The sequence below is a fragment of the Zea mays genome, chromosome 2 (genome assembly GCF_902167145.1).
Source record: "Zea mays cultivar B73 chromosome 2, Zm-B73-REFERENCE-NAM-5.0, whole genome shotgun sequence".
NCBI classification, from domain to species: domain Eukaryota; kingdom Viridiplantae; phylum Streptophyta; class Magnoliopsida; order Poales; family Poaceae; genus Zea; species Zea mays.
In genome coordinates this window covers 18,260,948-18,274,256 of record NC_050097.1, presented here as the reverse complement: position 1 = coordinate 18,274,256, position 13,309 = coordinate 18,260,948, and the positions used below count along the sequence as shown (strand labels likewise).

Here is a 13,309-nt window from a genome sequence, read left to right as displayed (position 1 = left end):
CTTGTGTCACACTCCTTATTTGCTCGAGATTTGTTTTGACACCCTCTCTCTCGCGGACTCGTTTTTATTTCTAACGCTAACCCGACTTGTAGTTGTGTTTATATTTGTAAATTTCAGTTTCGCCCTATTCACCCCCCTCTAGGCGACTATCACGAAGCCGATGGCATGTAGGAATTTTAGTTCATCTTTTAGCATATTGAATCAAGTTTTAAAATCAATATATAATCTTATATTCGTCGATATTTACTCCTTTATCTTGGCAGCATCTGCAATCGTGTTATTTGACGACATATTTTGCCAGAATACTTAATGGATTTTTTCTTTTCTCAGTGGTACCTTTAACTGTAATTTTGGTTGTTTGTTTCATTTTGATAGTCGCCTAGAGGGGGGTGAATAGAGCGAAACTGAAATTTACAAATATAAACACAACTACAAGTCGGGTTAGCGTTAGAAATAAAGAAACGAGTCCGCGAGAGAGGGCACAAAACAAATCGCAAGCAAATAAAGAGTGTGACACGCGGATTTGTTTTACCGAGGTTCGGTTCTCGCAAACCTACTCCCCGTTGAGGAGGCCACAAAGGCCGGGTCTCTTTCAACCCTTCCCTCTCTCAAACGATCCCACGGACCGAGTGAGCTTTCTCTTCTCAATCACTTGGAACACAAAGTTCCCACAAGGACCACCACAAGTTTGGTGTCTCTTGCCTCAATTACAAGTGAGTTTGATCGCAATGAAAGAATCAAGAAATAAGAAAGCAATCCAAGCGCAAGAGCTCGAAAGAACACAAGCAAATCTCTCTCTCTAATCACTAGAGCGTTGTGTGGAATTTGGAGAGGATTTGATCTCTTTGGTGTGTCTAGAATTGAATGCTAGAGCTCTTGTAGTAGTTGAGAAGTGGAAAACTTGGATGCAATGAATGGTGGGGTGGTTGGGGTATTTATAGCCCCAACCACCAAAAGTGGTCGTTGGGAGGCTGTCTGTTCGATGGCGCACCGGACAGTCCGGTGCACACCGGACATGTCCGGTGCCCCAGCCACGTCACCAGTTTTGTTGGATTCTGACCGTTGGAGCTTCTGACTTGTGGGCCCGCCTGGATGTCCGGTGCACACCGGACATGTACTGTTCCTTGTCCGGTGCGCCAGTATGGGCGCGCCTGACTTCTGCGCGCGCTGCGCGCGCATTTAATGCGCCGCAGGTAGCCGTTGGCGCGGAGGAAGCCGTTGCTCCGGAGTTTCACCGGACAGTCCGGTGCACACCGGACATGTCCGGTGAATTATAGCGGACTAGCCGTTGGAGATTCCCGAAGCTGGCGAGTTCCTGAGGCCGCTTCTCCTTGGCGCACCGGACACTGTCCGGTGTACACCGGACAGTCCGTTGAATTATAGCGCGAGTGCCTCTGGAAATTCCCGAAGGTGGCGAGTTTGCGTTGGAGTCCTCTGGTGCACCGGACATGTCCGGTGGTGCACCGGACACTGTCCGGTGGCACACCGGACAGTCCGGTGCGCCAGACCAGAGGTGCCTTTGGTTGGCCCTTTGCTCTTTTGGTGAACCCAACTCTTGGTCTTTTTATTGGCTAAGTGTGAACCTTTAGCACCTATATAGTCTATACACTAGAACAAACTAGTTAGTCCAATTGTTTGTGTTGGGCAATTCAACCACCAAAATAATTTAGGAACTAGGTGTAAGCCTAATTCCCTTTCAATCTCCCCCTTTTTGGTGATTGATGCCAACACAAACCAAAGCAAATATGGAAGTGCATAATTGAACTAGTTTGCATAATGTAAGTGCAAAGGTTGCTTGAAATTGAGCCAATATAAATGCTTAAGATATGCATGGATTGTTTCTTTCTTATATAGCATTTTGGACCACGCTTGCACCACATGTTTTTTTTTGCAAACTCTTTTGTAAATCCTTTTCAAAGTTCTTTTTGCAAATAGTCAAAGGTAAATGAATAAGATTTTGCAAAGCATTTTCAAGATTGAAATTTTCTCCCCCTGTTTCAAATGCTTCTCCTTTGACTAAACAAAACTCCCCCTAAATGAGATCCTCCTCTTAGTGTTCAAGAGGGTTTTGATGTATCATTTTTGAAATATTATTTTCTTCCTCTTTTGAACACAATAGGATACCAATTGAAAAAATTCAACACTAAGTTTTTGAAATGGGTGGTGGTGCGGTCCTTTTGCTTTGGGCTCTCTTACTTTCTCCCCCTTTGGCATGAATCGCCAAAAACGGAATCATTAGAGCCCTCGAAGTGCTATCTTCCCCTTTGGTTATAAATAAATGAGTTAAGATTATACCAAAGACGAAGTCCTTTTGCTCTCTCCCCCAAAGATGGAGAGTCTCTTGGAGTGACGGCGAAGGATGAGTTACGGAGTGGAAGCCTTTGTCTTCGCCGAAGACCCAATTCCCTTTTTAATACACCTATGACTTGGTTTGAAATAAACTTGAAGACACATTAGTCATAGCATATGAAGGGGACATGATCAAAGTTATATAAATGAGCTATTGTGCAATCTAGCAAAAGAAATTGCGTGAATCAAGAATATTGAGCTCATGCCTAAGTTTGGTAAAAGTTTGTTCATCAAGAGGCTTGGTAAAGATATCGGCTAATTGATCTTTAGTGTTGATGTATGAAATCTCGATATCCCCCTTTTGTTGGTGATCCCTAAGAAAATGATACCGAATGGCTATGTGTTTAGTGCGGCTATGCTCGACGGGATTGTCGGCCATTTTGATTGCACTCTCATTATCACATAGCAAAGGGACTTTGGTTAGTTTGTAACCATAGTCCCGCAGGGTTTGCCTCATCCAAAGCAATTGCGCGCAACAATGGCCTGCGATAATGTACTCGGCTTCGGCGGTAGAAAGAGCGACCGAATTTTGCTTCTTAGAAGCCCAAGACACCAAGGATCTTCCCAAGAACTGGCAAGTCCCCGATGTGCTCTTCCTATTGATTTTGCACCCGCCCAATCGGCATCCGAATAACCAATCAAATCAAATGTGGATCCCCGAGGGTACCAAAGCCCAAACTTAGGAGTATAAGCCAAATATCTCAAGATTCGTTTTACGGCCGTAAGGTGGGATTCCTTAGGGTCGGATTGGAATCTTGCACACATGCAAACAGAAAGCATAATGTCCGGTCGAGATGCACATAGATAGAGTAATGAACCAATCATCGACCGGTATACCTTTTGATCCACGGACTTACCTCCCGTGTCGAGGTCGAGATGCCCATTAGTTCCCATGGGTGTCTTGATGGGTTTGGCATCCTTCATTCCAAATTTGCTTAGAATATCCTGAGTGTACTTCGTTTGGCTTAGGAAGGTGCCTTCTTGGAGTTGCTTCACTTGAAATCCTAAGAAGTACTTCAACTCCCCCATCATAGACATCTCGAACTTTTGTGTCATGATCCTACTAAATTCTTCACATGTAGACTCGTTAGTAGACCCAAATATAATATCATCAACATAAATTTGGCATACAAACAAGTCATTCTCAAGAGTTTTAGTGAATAGAGTAGGATCGACCTTTCCGACTTTGAAGCCATTAGCAATAAGGAAATCCCTAAGGCATTCATACCATGCTCTTGGGGCTTGCTTGAGCCCATAAAGCGCCTTAGAGAGCTTATAGACATGGTTAGGGCACTCACAGTCTTCAAAGCCGAGAGGTTGCTCAACATAGACCTCTTCCTTGATTGGTCCATTGAGGAAGGCACTTTTCACGTCCATTTGATAAAGCTTAAAGCCATGGTAAGTAGCATAGGCCAATAATATACGAATTGACTCAAGCCTAGCTAAGGGTGCATAGGTTTCACCGAAATCCAAACCTTCGACTTGAGAGTATCCCTTGGCCACAAGTCGAGCTTTGTTCCTTGTCACCACACCATGCTCATCTTGCTTGTTGCGGAAGACCCATTTGGTTCCTACAACATTTTGGTTAGGATGTGGAACTAAATGCCATACCTCATTCCTAGTGAAGTTGTTGAGCTCCTCTTGCATTGCCACCACCCAATCCGAATCTTGGAGTGCTTCCTCTACCCTGTGTGGCTCAATAGAGGAAACAAAAGAGTAATGCTCACAAAAATGTGCAACACGAGATCTAGTAGTTACCCCCTTATGAATGTCGCCAAGGATGGTGTCGACGGGGTGATCTCGTTGGATTGCTTGGTGGACTCTTGGGTGTGGCGGCCTTTGCTCCTCATCCTCCTTGTCTTGATCATTTGCATCTCCCTCTTGACCTATGCCGTCATCTTGAGGTGACTCGTTTGATTGATCTTCTTCTTCATCAACTTGAGCTTCATCCTCATTTTGAGTTGGTGGAGATGCTTGCGTGGAGGAGGATGGTTGATCTTGTGCTTTTGGAGGCTCTTCGGATTCCTTAGGACACACATCCCCAATGGACATGTTCCTTAGCGCGATGTACGGAGCCTCTTCAATACCTATCTCATCAAGATCAACTTGCTCTACTTGAGAGCCGTTAGTCTCATCAAACACAACATCACAAGAAACTTCAACTTGTCCAGTGGACTTGTTAAAGACTCTATATGCCCTTGTGTTTGAATCATATCCTAGTAAAAAGCCTTCTACAGTCTTAGGAGCAAATTTAGATTTTCTACCTCTTTTAACAAGAATAAAACATTTGCTACCAAAGACTCTAAAATATGAAATGTTGGGCTTTTTACCGGTTAGGAGTTCATATGATGTCTTCTTGAGGATTCGGTGTAGATATAACCGGTTGATGGCGTAGCAAGCGGTGTTGACCGCCTCGGCCCAAAACCGATCCGAAGTCTTGTACTCATCAAGCATGGTTCTTGCCATGTCCAATAGAGTTCGATTCTTCCTCTCCACTACACCGTTTTGTTGTGGCGTGTAGGGAGAAGAGAACTCATGCTTGATGCCCTCCTCCTCAAGGAAGCCTTCAATTTGAGAATTCTTGAACTCCGTCCCGTTGTCGCTTCTTATTTTCTTGATCCTTAAGCCAAACTCATTTTGAGCCCGTCTCAAGAATCCTTTTAAGGTCTCTTGGGTTTGAGATTTTTCCTGTAAAAAGAATACCCAAGTGAAGCGAGAATAATCATCCACAATAACTAGACAGTACTTACTCCCGCCGATGCTTATGTAAGCGATCGGGCCGAATAGATCCATGTGTAGGAGCTCCAGTGGCCTGTCGGTCGTCATGATGTTCTTGTGTGGATGATGAGCTCCAACTTGCTTTCCTGCCTGACATGCGCTACAAATCCTGTCTTTCTCAAAATGAACATTTGTTAGTCCTAAAATGTGTTCTCCCTTTAGAAGCTTATGAAGATTCTTCATCCCAACATGGGCTAGTCGGCGGTGCCAGAGCCAACCCATGTTAGTCTTAGCAATTAAGCATGTGTCGAGTTCAGCTCTATCAAAATCTACTAAGTATAGCTGACCCTCTAACACACCCTTAAATGCTATTGAATCATCACTTCTTCTAAAGACAGTGACACCTACATCAGTAAAGAGACAGTTGTAGCCCATTTTGCATAATTGAGATACAGAAAGCAAATTGTAATCTAAAGAATCTACAAGAAAAACATTGGAAATAGAATGGTCAGGAGATATAGCTATTTTACCCAAACCTTTGACCAAACCTTGATTTCCATCCCCGAATGTGATAGCTCGTTGGGGATCTTTGTTTTTCTCATAGGAGGAGAACATCCTTTTCTCCCCTGTCATATGGTTTGTGCACCCGCTGTCGAGTATCCAACTTGAGCCCCCGGATGCATAAACCTACAAAACAAGTTTAGTTCTTGACTTTAGGTACCCAAATGGTTTTGGGTCCTTTGGCATTAGACACAAGAACTTTGGGTACCCAAACACAAGTCTTTGACCCCTTGTGCTTGGCCCCAACATATTTGGCAACTACTTTGCCGGATTTGTTAGTCAACACATAAGATGCATCAAAAGTTTTGAATGAAATGTCATGATCATTTGATGCACTAGGAGTTTTCTTTCTAGGCAACTTAGCACGGGTTGGTTGCCTAGAGCTAGATGTCTCACCCTTATACATGAAAGCATGATTAGGGCCAGAGTGAGACTTCCTAGAATGAATTCTTCTAATTTTGCTCTCGGGATAACCGGCAAGGTATAAAATGTAACCCTCGTTATCCTGAGGCATGGGAGCCTTGCCCTTAACAAAATTTGACAGTCTTTTAGGAGAGGCACTAAGTTTGACATTGTCTCCCCTTTGGAAGCCAATGCCATCCTTGATGCCAGGGCGTCTCCCATTATAGAGCATACTTCTAGCAAATTTAATTTTTTCATTCTCTAATCTAAGACTAGCAAGAGAAATGTTCAATTCTTCAATCCTAGCAAGCAAATCATCATTATTATCTCTAGGGTTGGGAATTGAAACATTGCAAACATGAGAATCAACCTTAGCTAACAAATTAGCATTTTCATTTCTAAGGTTGTCTATTGTTTCATGGCAAGTACTTAGCTCACTAGATAATTTTTCACATTTTTCTACTTCTAGAGCATAAGCATTTTTAACCTTAACATGCTTCTTATTTTCTTTAATAAGGAAGTCCTCTTGGGTGTCCAAGAGATCATCCTTTTCATGGATGGCACTAATTAATTCATTTAATTTTTCCTTTTGTTGCATGTTGAGGTTGGCAAAAAGAGAGCGCAAGTTATCTTCCTCATCACTAGCATTATCATCACTAGAAGATTCATATTTAGTGGAGGAGTTAGATTTAACCTTCTTCCGTTTGCCGTCCTTTGCCATGAGACACTTGTGGCCGACGTTGGGGAAGAGAAGTCCCTTGGTGACGGGGATGTTGGCGGCGTCCTCGTCGTCGGAGGAGTCGCTTGAGCTTTCATCGGAGTCCCACTCCCGACAAACATGGGCATCGCCGCCCTTCTTCTTGTAGTACCTCTTCTTCTCCTTTCTTCTCCCCTTCTTGTCGTTGCCTCGGTCACTGTCACTAGATATAGGACATTTAGCAATAAAATGACCGGGCTTACCACACTTGTAGCAAACCTTCTTGGAGCGGGACTTGTAGTCTTTCCCTCTCCTTTGCTTGAGGATTTGGCGGAAGCTCTTGATGACGAGCGCCATTTCCTCATTGTCGAGCTTGGAGGCGTCTATTGGTTGTCGACTTGGTGTAGACTCCTCCTTCTTTTCTTCCGTCGCTTTGAATGTGACGGGTTGAGCTTCGGATGTGGAGGGATCATCAAGCTCGTTGATCTTCCTCGAGCCTTCGATCATGCACTCAAAACTTACAAAATTCCCGATAACTTCCTCGGGGGTCATTTTAGTATATCTAGGATTACCACGAATTAATTGAACTTGAGTGGGGTTAAGGAAAATGAGAGATCTAAGAATAACCTTAACCATTTCGTGGTCGTCCCACTTCGTGCTCCCGAGGTTGCGCACTTGGTTCACCAAGGTCTTGAGCCGGTTGTACATGTTTTGTGGCTCTTCCCCTTTGCGAAGCCGGAACCGACCGAGCTCCCCCTCGATCGTCTCCCGCTTGGTGATCTTAGTGAGCTCATCTCCCTCGTGTGCGGTTTTGAGCACATCCCAAACCTCTTTGGCGCTCTTCAACCCTTGAACTTTGTTATACTCCTCTCTACTTAAAGAGGCGAGGAGTATTGTTGTTGCTTGAGAGTTGAAGTGCTCAATTTGGGCCACCTCATCCTCATCATAATCTTTATCCCCTACGGATGGTACCTGTGCACCAAACTCAACAACATCCCATATACTTTTGTGGAGTGAGGTTAGATGAAATCGCATTAAATCACTCCACCTAGCATAATCTTCACCATCAAAAGTTGGTGGTTTGCCTAATGGGACGGAAAGTAAAGGTGCATGTTTAGAAATGCGAGGATAGTGTAGGGGGATCTTACTAAACTTCTTACGCCCTTGGCGTTTAGAAGTTACGGAGGGCGCATCGGAGCCGGAGGTCGATGTTGATGAAGTGTCGGTCTCGTAGTAGACCACTTTCCTCATCCTCTTTGGCTTGTCCTCACTCCGATGCGGCTTGTGGGAAGAAGATTTTTCCTTCTTCTCTTTGTGGTGAGAAGAAGATTTCTTCTCCTTCCCTTTGTTGGAGGAGCTCTTCTTCTTCTCCCTCCTTTTGGTGCGGGACTCTTCCGATGAAGTGCTCCCGTGGCTTGTAGTGGGCTTTTCGCCGGTCTCCATCTCCTTCTTGGCGTGATCTCCCGACATCACTTCGAGCGGTTAGGCTCTAATGAAGCACCGGGCTCTGATACCAATTGATAGTCGCCTAGAGGGGGGGTGAATAGGGCGAAACTGAAATTTACAAATATAAACACAACTACAAGCCGGGTTAGCGTTAGAAATAAAGAAACGAGTCCGCGAGAGAGGGCACAAAACAAATCGCAAGCAAATGAAGAGTGTGACACGCGGATTTGTTTTACCGAGGTTCGGTTCTCGCAAACCTACTCCCCGTTGAGGAGGCCACAAAGGCCGGGTCTCTTTCAACCCTTCCCTCTCTCAAACGATTCCACGGACCGAGTGAGCTTTCTCTTCTCAATCACTTGGAACACAAAGTTCCCACAAGGACCACCACAAGTTTGGTGTCTCTTGCCTCAATTACAAGTGAGTTTGATCGCAATGAAAGAATCTATACTACTTATTAAGAACGCAAGGGTAGCCTGCCTCTCTGCGTTCTGCCGTTAGACGATCTCAGCCGCCCGTTTTATCCTTCTACGATCTAAGCCGTCTGATCCGATGCTAAAGTCCCACTCCCCGATCCTGACCACCAGCCCCGAAGCCGTCCACGCACCGCCCTCCCTCGACGCAGACCTGCACGCGTTCGCCACCAGCCGCAAGCTCGCATTCCACTTGGAACCCGTCCCCAGCTGCCTGCAGCGCCGCCCTCCGCCCAGAAGTCTCCTCCTTCTGCCGAAGGGCCTTGAACTTGTCTGTGGAGGCGCCGAACCGCTTGAGCAGGTCGTCGTTGAGGGCGATAAGCCAGTCATGCGCGTCGTCGAGGTCACGGCCCACGGGGAACAGTTGCTACCGCATCGGGAGAATCGAAGCCCCACCGAGCACGCCGAGGGACGCGTCGGCCTTGGCGGCCACAGCGCCGACTGAGGATTTGAATGCCGGTAAGTTGATGTAGAAGTGGAAGTCACGGGACGAGGGGAGCGCACGGGAGCGGGCGGAGAGGCGGGAGGCCACGGCGGAAAGCGGGCCCGACGAGGCCTCGATGGCCGCGGCCGACTTGTTCTGCATCCACGGCAGGGGAGGCGACGCCGAGGCCTCGTCGTCTTCCATGGCGAAATCGAGTGGGGAATAGGGCGGTTTAGGGTTTATGGGAGAGGAAAAGAGGAGGGGCCGAGGGGGAGTGAAAAAAATAGCTTTTGCCTGATTAAGAAAGGCGGTCATCTCCACTGGGACACTCGCTACAAGATCGCCGTCGAGGCCGCCAAGGGGCTCAGCTACCTACACCTCGATTGCTCGCAACCGATCCTGCACCACGATGTTAAATCGAACAACATCCTGCTTGATTCCAATTTCGAAGAACATGTTGCTGATTTCGGGCTCGCCAAGTTCTTGCAGGACTCTGTCACATCACAGTGTATGTCTGCCATTGCTGGCTCCTATGGCTATATTGCCCCAGGTAGAATTTATATCCTTATTACAGTTCACCTTTTTTTCCCCAGAATTATTGTCACCATATTTTTCACAATTATCTATTCTAAGTCTTTCCTGTTGTCTACAGATTAACTCTGAATACAGTTGATGCTTGTTTATCTGGTATAGTGGTAAACGTGTTGCTGTCTGTTACAACTTGGCCCCTTTTAGCTAATGAAACATAGCATTCCTTTATTTATGGCTCACTAAAGTTTGTTTCCTTGTTCTGATATGTCAGAAGTATAGAACTTATAATCTGAAAAGCTATCCAAATTTATTGTTTCATTTAATCTCTTGGAAACAGGTGAAATTTGGTCCGGATCAGAAGGCGGTATCATAAAGGCATGGCCTTGGGACACCATTGCTAAGTCCCTCTCATTTACATCAGGAATAAGTCATAAGGCTGTCTCGCTGGTTGAAAAATCTTATATTGACCTTAGAAACCATGCTACAATTGGTAACCTGTGTTCTTTGCTTGCTGCTGATGTGAAACACATGCTCGCAGACAGCTGTCGAGCGAAAGTTTGGAGACTAACTAGCATGACATTTGCTCTTTGGTATACTTTGATAAATACAGATATATCTAACAGTTGACTCAAGTTCCCTGACTCTTATTTTTCTTATACATTTTATACAGGGATGCTAAGACTAGGGAACTTTTAAAAGTATTTGGCATCGATGGACAAGTTGACTTAGCTCGTCCTGAGGCCCCAGTAATGCCGGAACAATTCATAGAGGAAGAGATTAAAGTAAAACCCACAAAAGGGAGAGGCTCAAGGTTCTTTCACATTTTTTCAGAAATCTAGGAATGCCTTGATGGGCGCAGCTGATGCTGTACGCAGAGTTGCAACAAAAGGGACATGTGTGGAAGATAATCGGCGAACTGAAGCAGTGGCTCAAGCAATGAATGGGACAATTTGGTCTGGTTGCACAGATGGTTCAATTATTGTTTGGGATGGAAATGGGAATAGACTGCGAGAATTTCATTACCATAGTTCTTCTGTTCGATGCATAAAGACACTCGGAGACAGGGTTTGGGTGGGCTATACAAGTGGCACTATTCAAGTTATCGATGTCAAAGGTAACCTTCAGGCAGGATGGATTGGTCATAGCTGCCCAGTCATAGACATGGCAATTAGTGATTCTTACATTTTTTCTTTGGCACATCATGGTGGTATTCGAGGATGGCCTCTAAGTTCCCCTAGCTCTCTAGATGATATTCTATGCTATGAGTTGGCTAGCAGGGAACTGTTATATACGAGGCTAGAGAACCTTAAAATACTGGTTGGGACTTGGAATGTTGCACAAGAGAAAGCTTCTCCTGAAGCACTAAGGTCATGGTTGGGTGGTGCATTTTTTGATGTTGGGCTGGTGGTGGTTGGTCGAGATGGGTGCTGGAGTTCTTGCCATGGCAGCTGCTAAAGAAAGTGTAAGATGCTTTGCCTCACCTTAATATTTATTTCTTTCAGCAAGTGTGAAGATAGCATTCAATTTGGCAAATAGGTGTCAGAACAGTGAGGAAAACAATCTGGTTAAGAATTTTGAATTGAAGATATTTAAAGAATAAGTATGCATAGTTTCTGACGATCTTCCTATTGTCTCTATTCCACCTGTTTCATGATTTTAGGAAGATTTTCGTATAGGTTTGTCCAAAATATGTGACCTCTTGAAAAATTGAGGGAGTATTCGATACCATTGTTTCTTTTCTTGAACAATATTATGAAATATAGGGAATATTTGTGGACCTTGATGTTCATGGTCATGAAGCATTCAATCATTTAGGTTTTTATTTGTGCCAAAATGCAATGTAAATACACCCTAATGCTTGTACTGTGTCTCCACCTTGTTATTATTTGCTCTCTATCCTGAGTTAAAGTTTTCAATGTTGTAGCTTAACTTGGGAAGTTAATGTATTCTGTCCTTGTGTTAATTATAGATCCAATTTTAGAAAGTATCCACTTTACCCCTGACAATTGAAAGCGCTGGAACACTAATAACTTTATATTTTCCCCCATCCATTATTGTATATTGATCTTTCTCCTGCTGCTTTCAGTTTAATCGAGAAATGTCAACATCACCAGCTATCGTCACCTATACATTTGATTATTGTTCTCTAACGTGAATATTTGATTCAAAATAGCTCTCTTATGGCCTTAGGTAGGGCTTGAAGGCAGTGGCAATGGGCAGTGGTGGATAGACAGTATTGGCAAAACACTTGATGAGGGGATATCCTTCCATAGAGTTGGTTCAAGGCAGTTGGCAGGACTACTTATTGCTGCATGGTACTGACTAATCATGAATCATTTCTTAATGACACATTATAAATTTATGTTCACATGATTATTACAGTTTGCGCTTCCATATTTATCCCATATTTCCACATTCTTTGTCATGATTATCTGAAGGGCAACGAATGACCTTAGGCCACATGTTGGTGATGTTGATGCTACTGCAGTGCCATGTGGCTTTGGGCGTGCTATTGGCAACAAGGTAAGCGATTATCTAGGCATCTTCACTTTTTTTGTTTCTGATGAAGGTATCAGGTATCATTTGTTTGATCTGTGTACTACCACTAGGCATCGCCTAGCCTCTCTCTTCTGCACAATATAAAATAAAAAGAAAATGTTTGCATAAAAAGGGAAAAGAGAGGGTGGCAAACTGCATGCCATATATTAGAGTTAGTGCAATATAGATTCAGTAAACTTATTAATATGTGCATTTATTGGGGTATAAAGTTTATATACATGCATGCTTCCGATATATAGAGGTTCATGCTAATATTTTAGATATAATGATTGTTGATAGGATTAGCTGGTAGCATGTTTTTTGTATGGTGCACTTGCACCTATCCAAAATTCTCTCTCTCACTCGCTTCTCTTCATGCTTCTTTCCGGGTCTGTCGTTCAACACAAAGAGAAACACCCTTAAGTGAGAGTACTTGTTAGTTCTGTCTCTTTTTCCTACGCTCCAGTGCTTTCCTTTGAGTTTGATTCCTGCTTGTTTAACCAAACAAGATGAGTAAACTGTGGAACATCTCTTGTTCATGAAAATGATCTCTACCAATACCTTCCTATTCAAAAGTCTCCATCCAGAATTGTAATCTATGAATCGTTGCTTGTCACATCCACCCATCATCTTGAACACATACTCCTTGACCTCCCGCAAAACAAATTAATATGGCAAACCTATAATCTCTACTACTATGAAGAAGGTAAGGGTAGCCTACCATTCCTTGTTCAGTCATTCCCATTCTCATTCCATGTTCCGGCGTTCCTATTCCCATTCCATGTTCTGCCATTTCATTATTGAAGAGAACAACACAATCATCCCATTCTCACTGCTTTGTCTCATACATGGGAAATGTAGTTTCAGTAACTGGTAATATTCTAGAGTCCTCTGGGTGAAGGTGCAGAGAGCAATTTGAAAGTTAGTACAGTTTGAACAGGATACTAACTCTCGAAAGGTCTTTGATGTAGGGAACCATGCTTCCAAATCGTATTTCTTAGCAACAACATCATTAAGAGCACCGGAGACAATGGAAACAACTTAGTATGGTAACCCGATTTGCAAGATGGACATTAAATAAAAATTTAAAGAAATCAGGGAGGAGAAACTATAAGTTATAAAGATCAAAATGTACTGATACCTCCTTGTAGAAATCTTCTGAATTTTTAGCAT

General features: G+C 43.9%; 1 protein-coding gene across 1 annotated transcript; it reads left to right on the top strand.

The window, feature by feature from the left end:
• Positions 1-9,577: 9,577 nt before the first annotated feature.
• LOC109944120 (type II inositol polyphosphate 5-phosphatase 15-like) lies at positions 9,578-13,006 on the top strand. Its single transcript, XM_020548781.1, is given in 8 exon segments — positions 9,578-9,617; positions 9,936-10,188; positions 10,269-10,391; positions 10,393-11,013; positions 11,015-11,060; positions 11,789-11,913; positions 12,037-12,121; positions 12,998-13,006. Coding segments are annotated over 8 exon segments (1,302 nt in total).
• Positions 13,007-13,309: the final 303 nt, after the last annotated feature.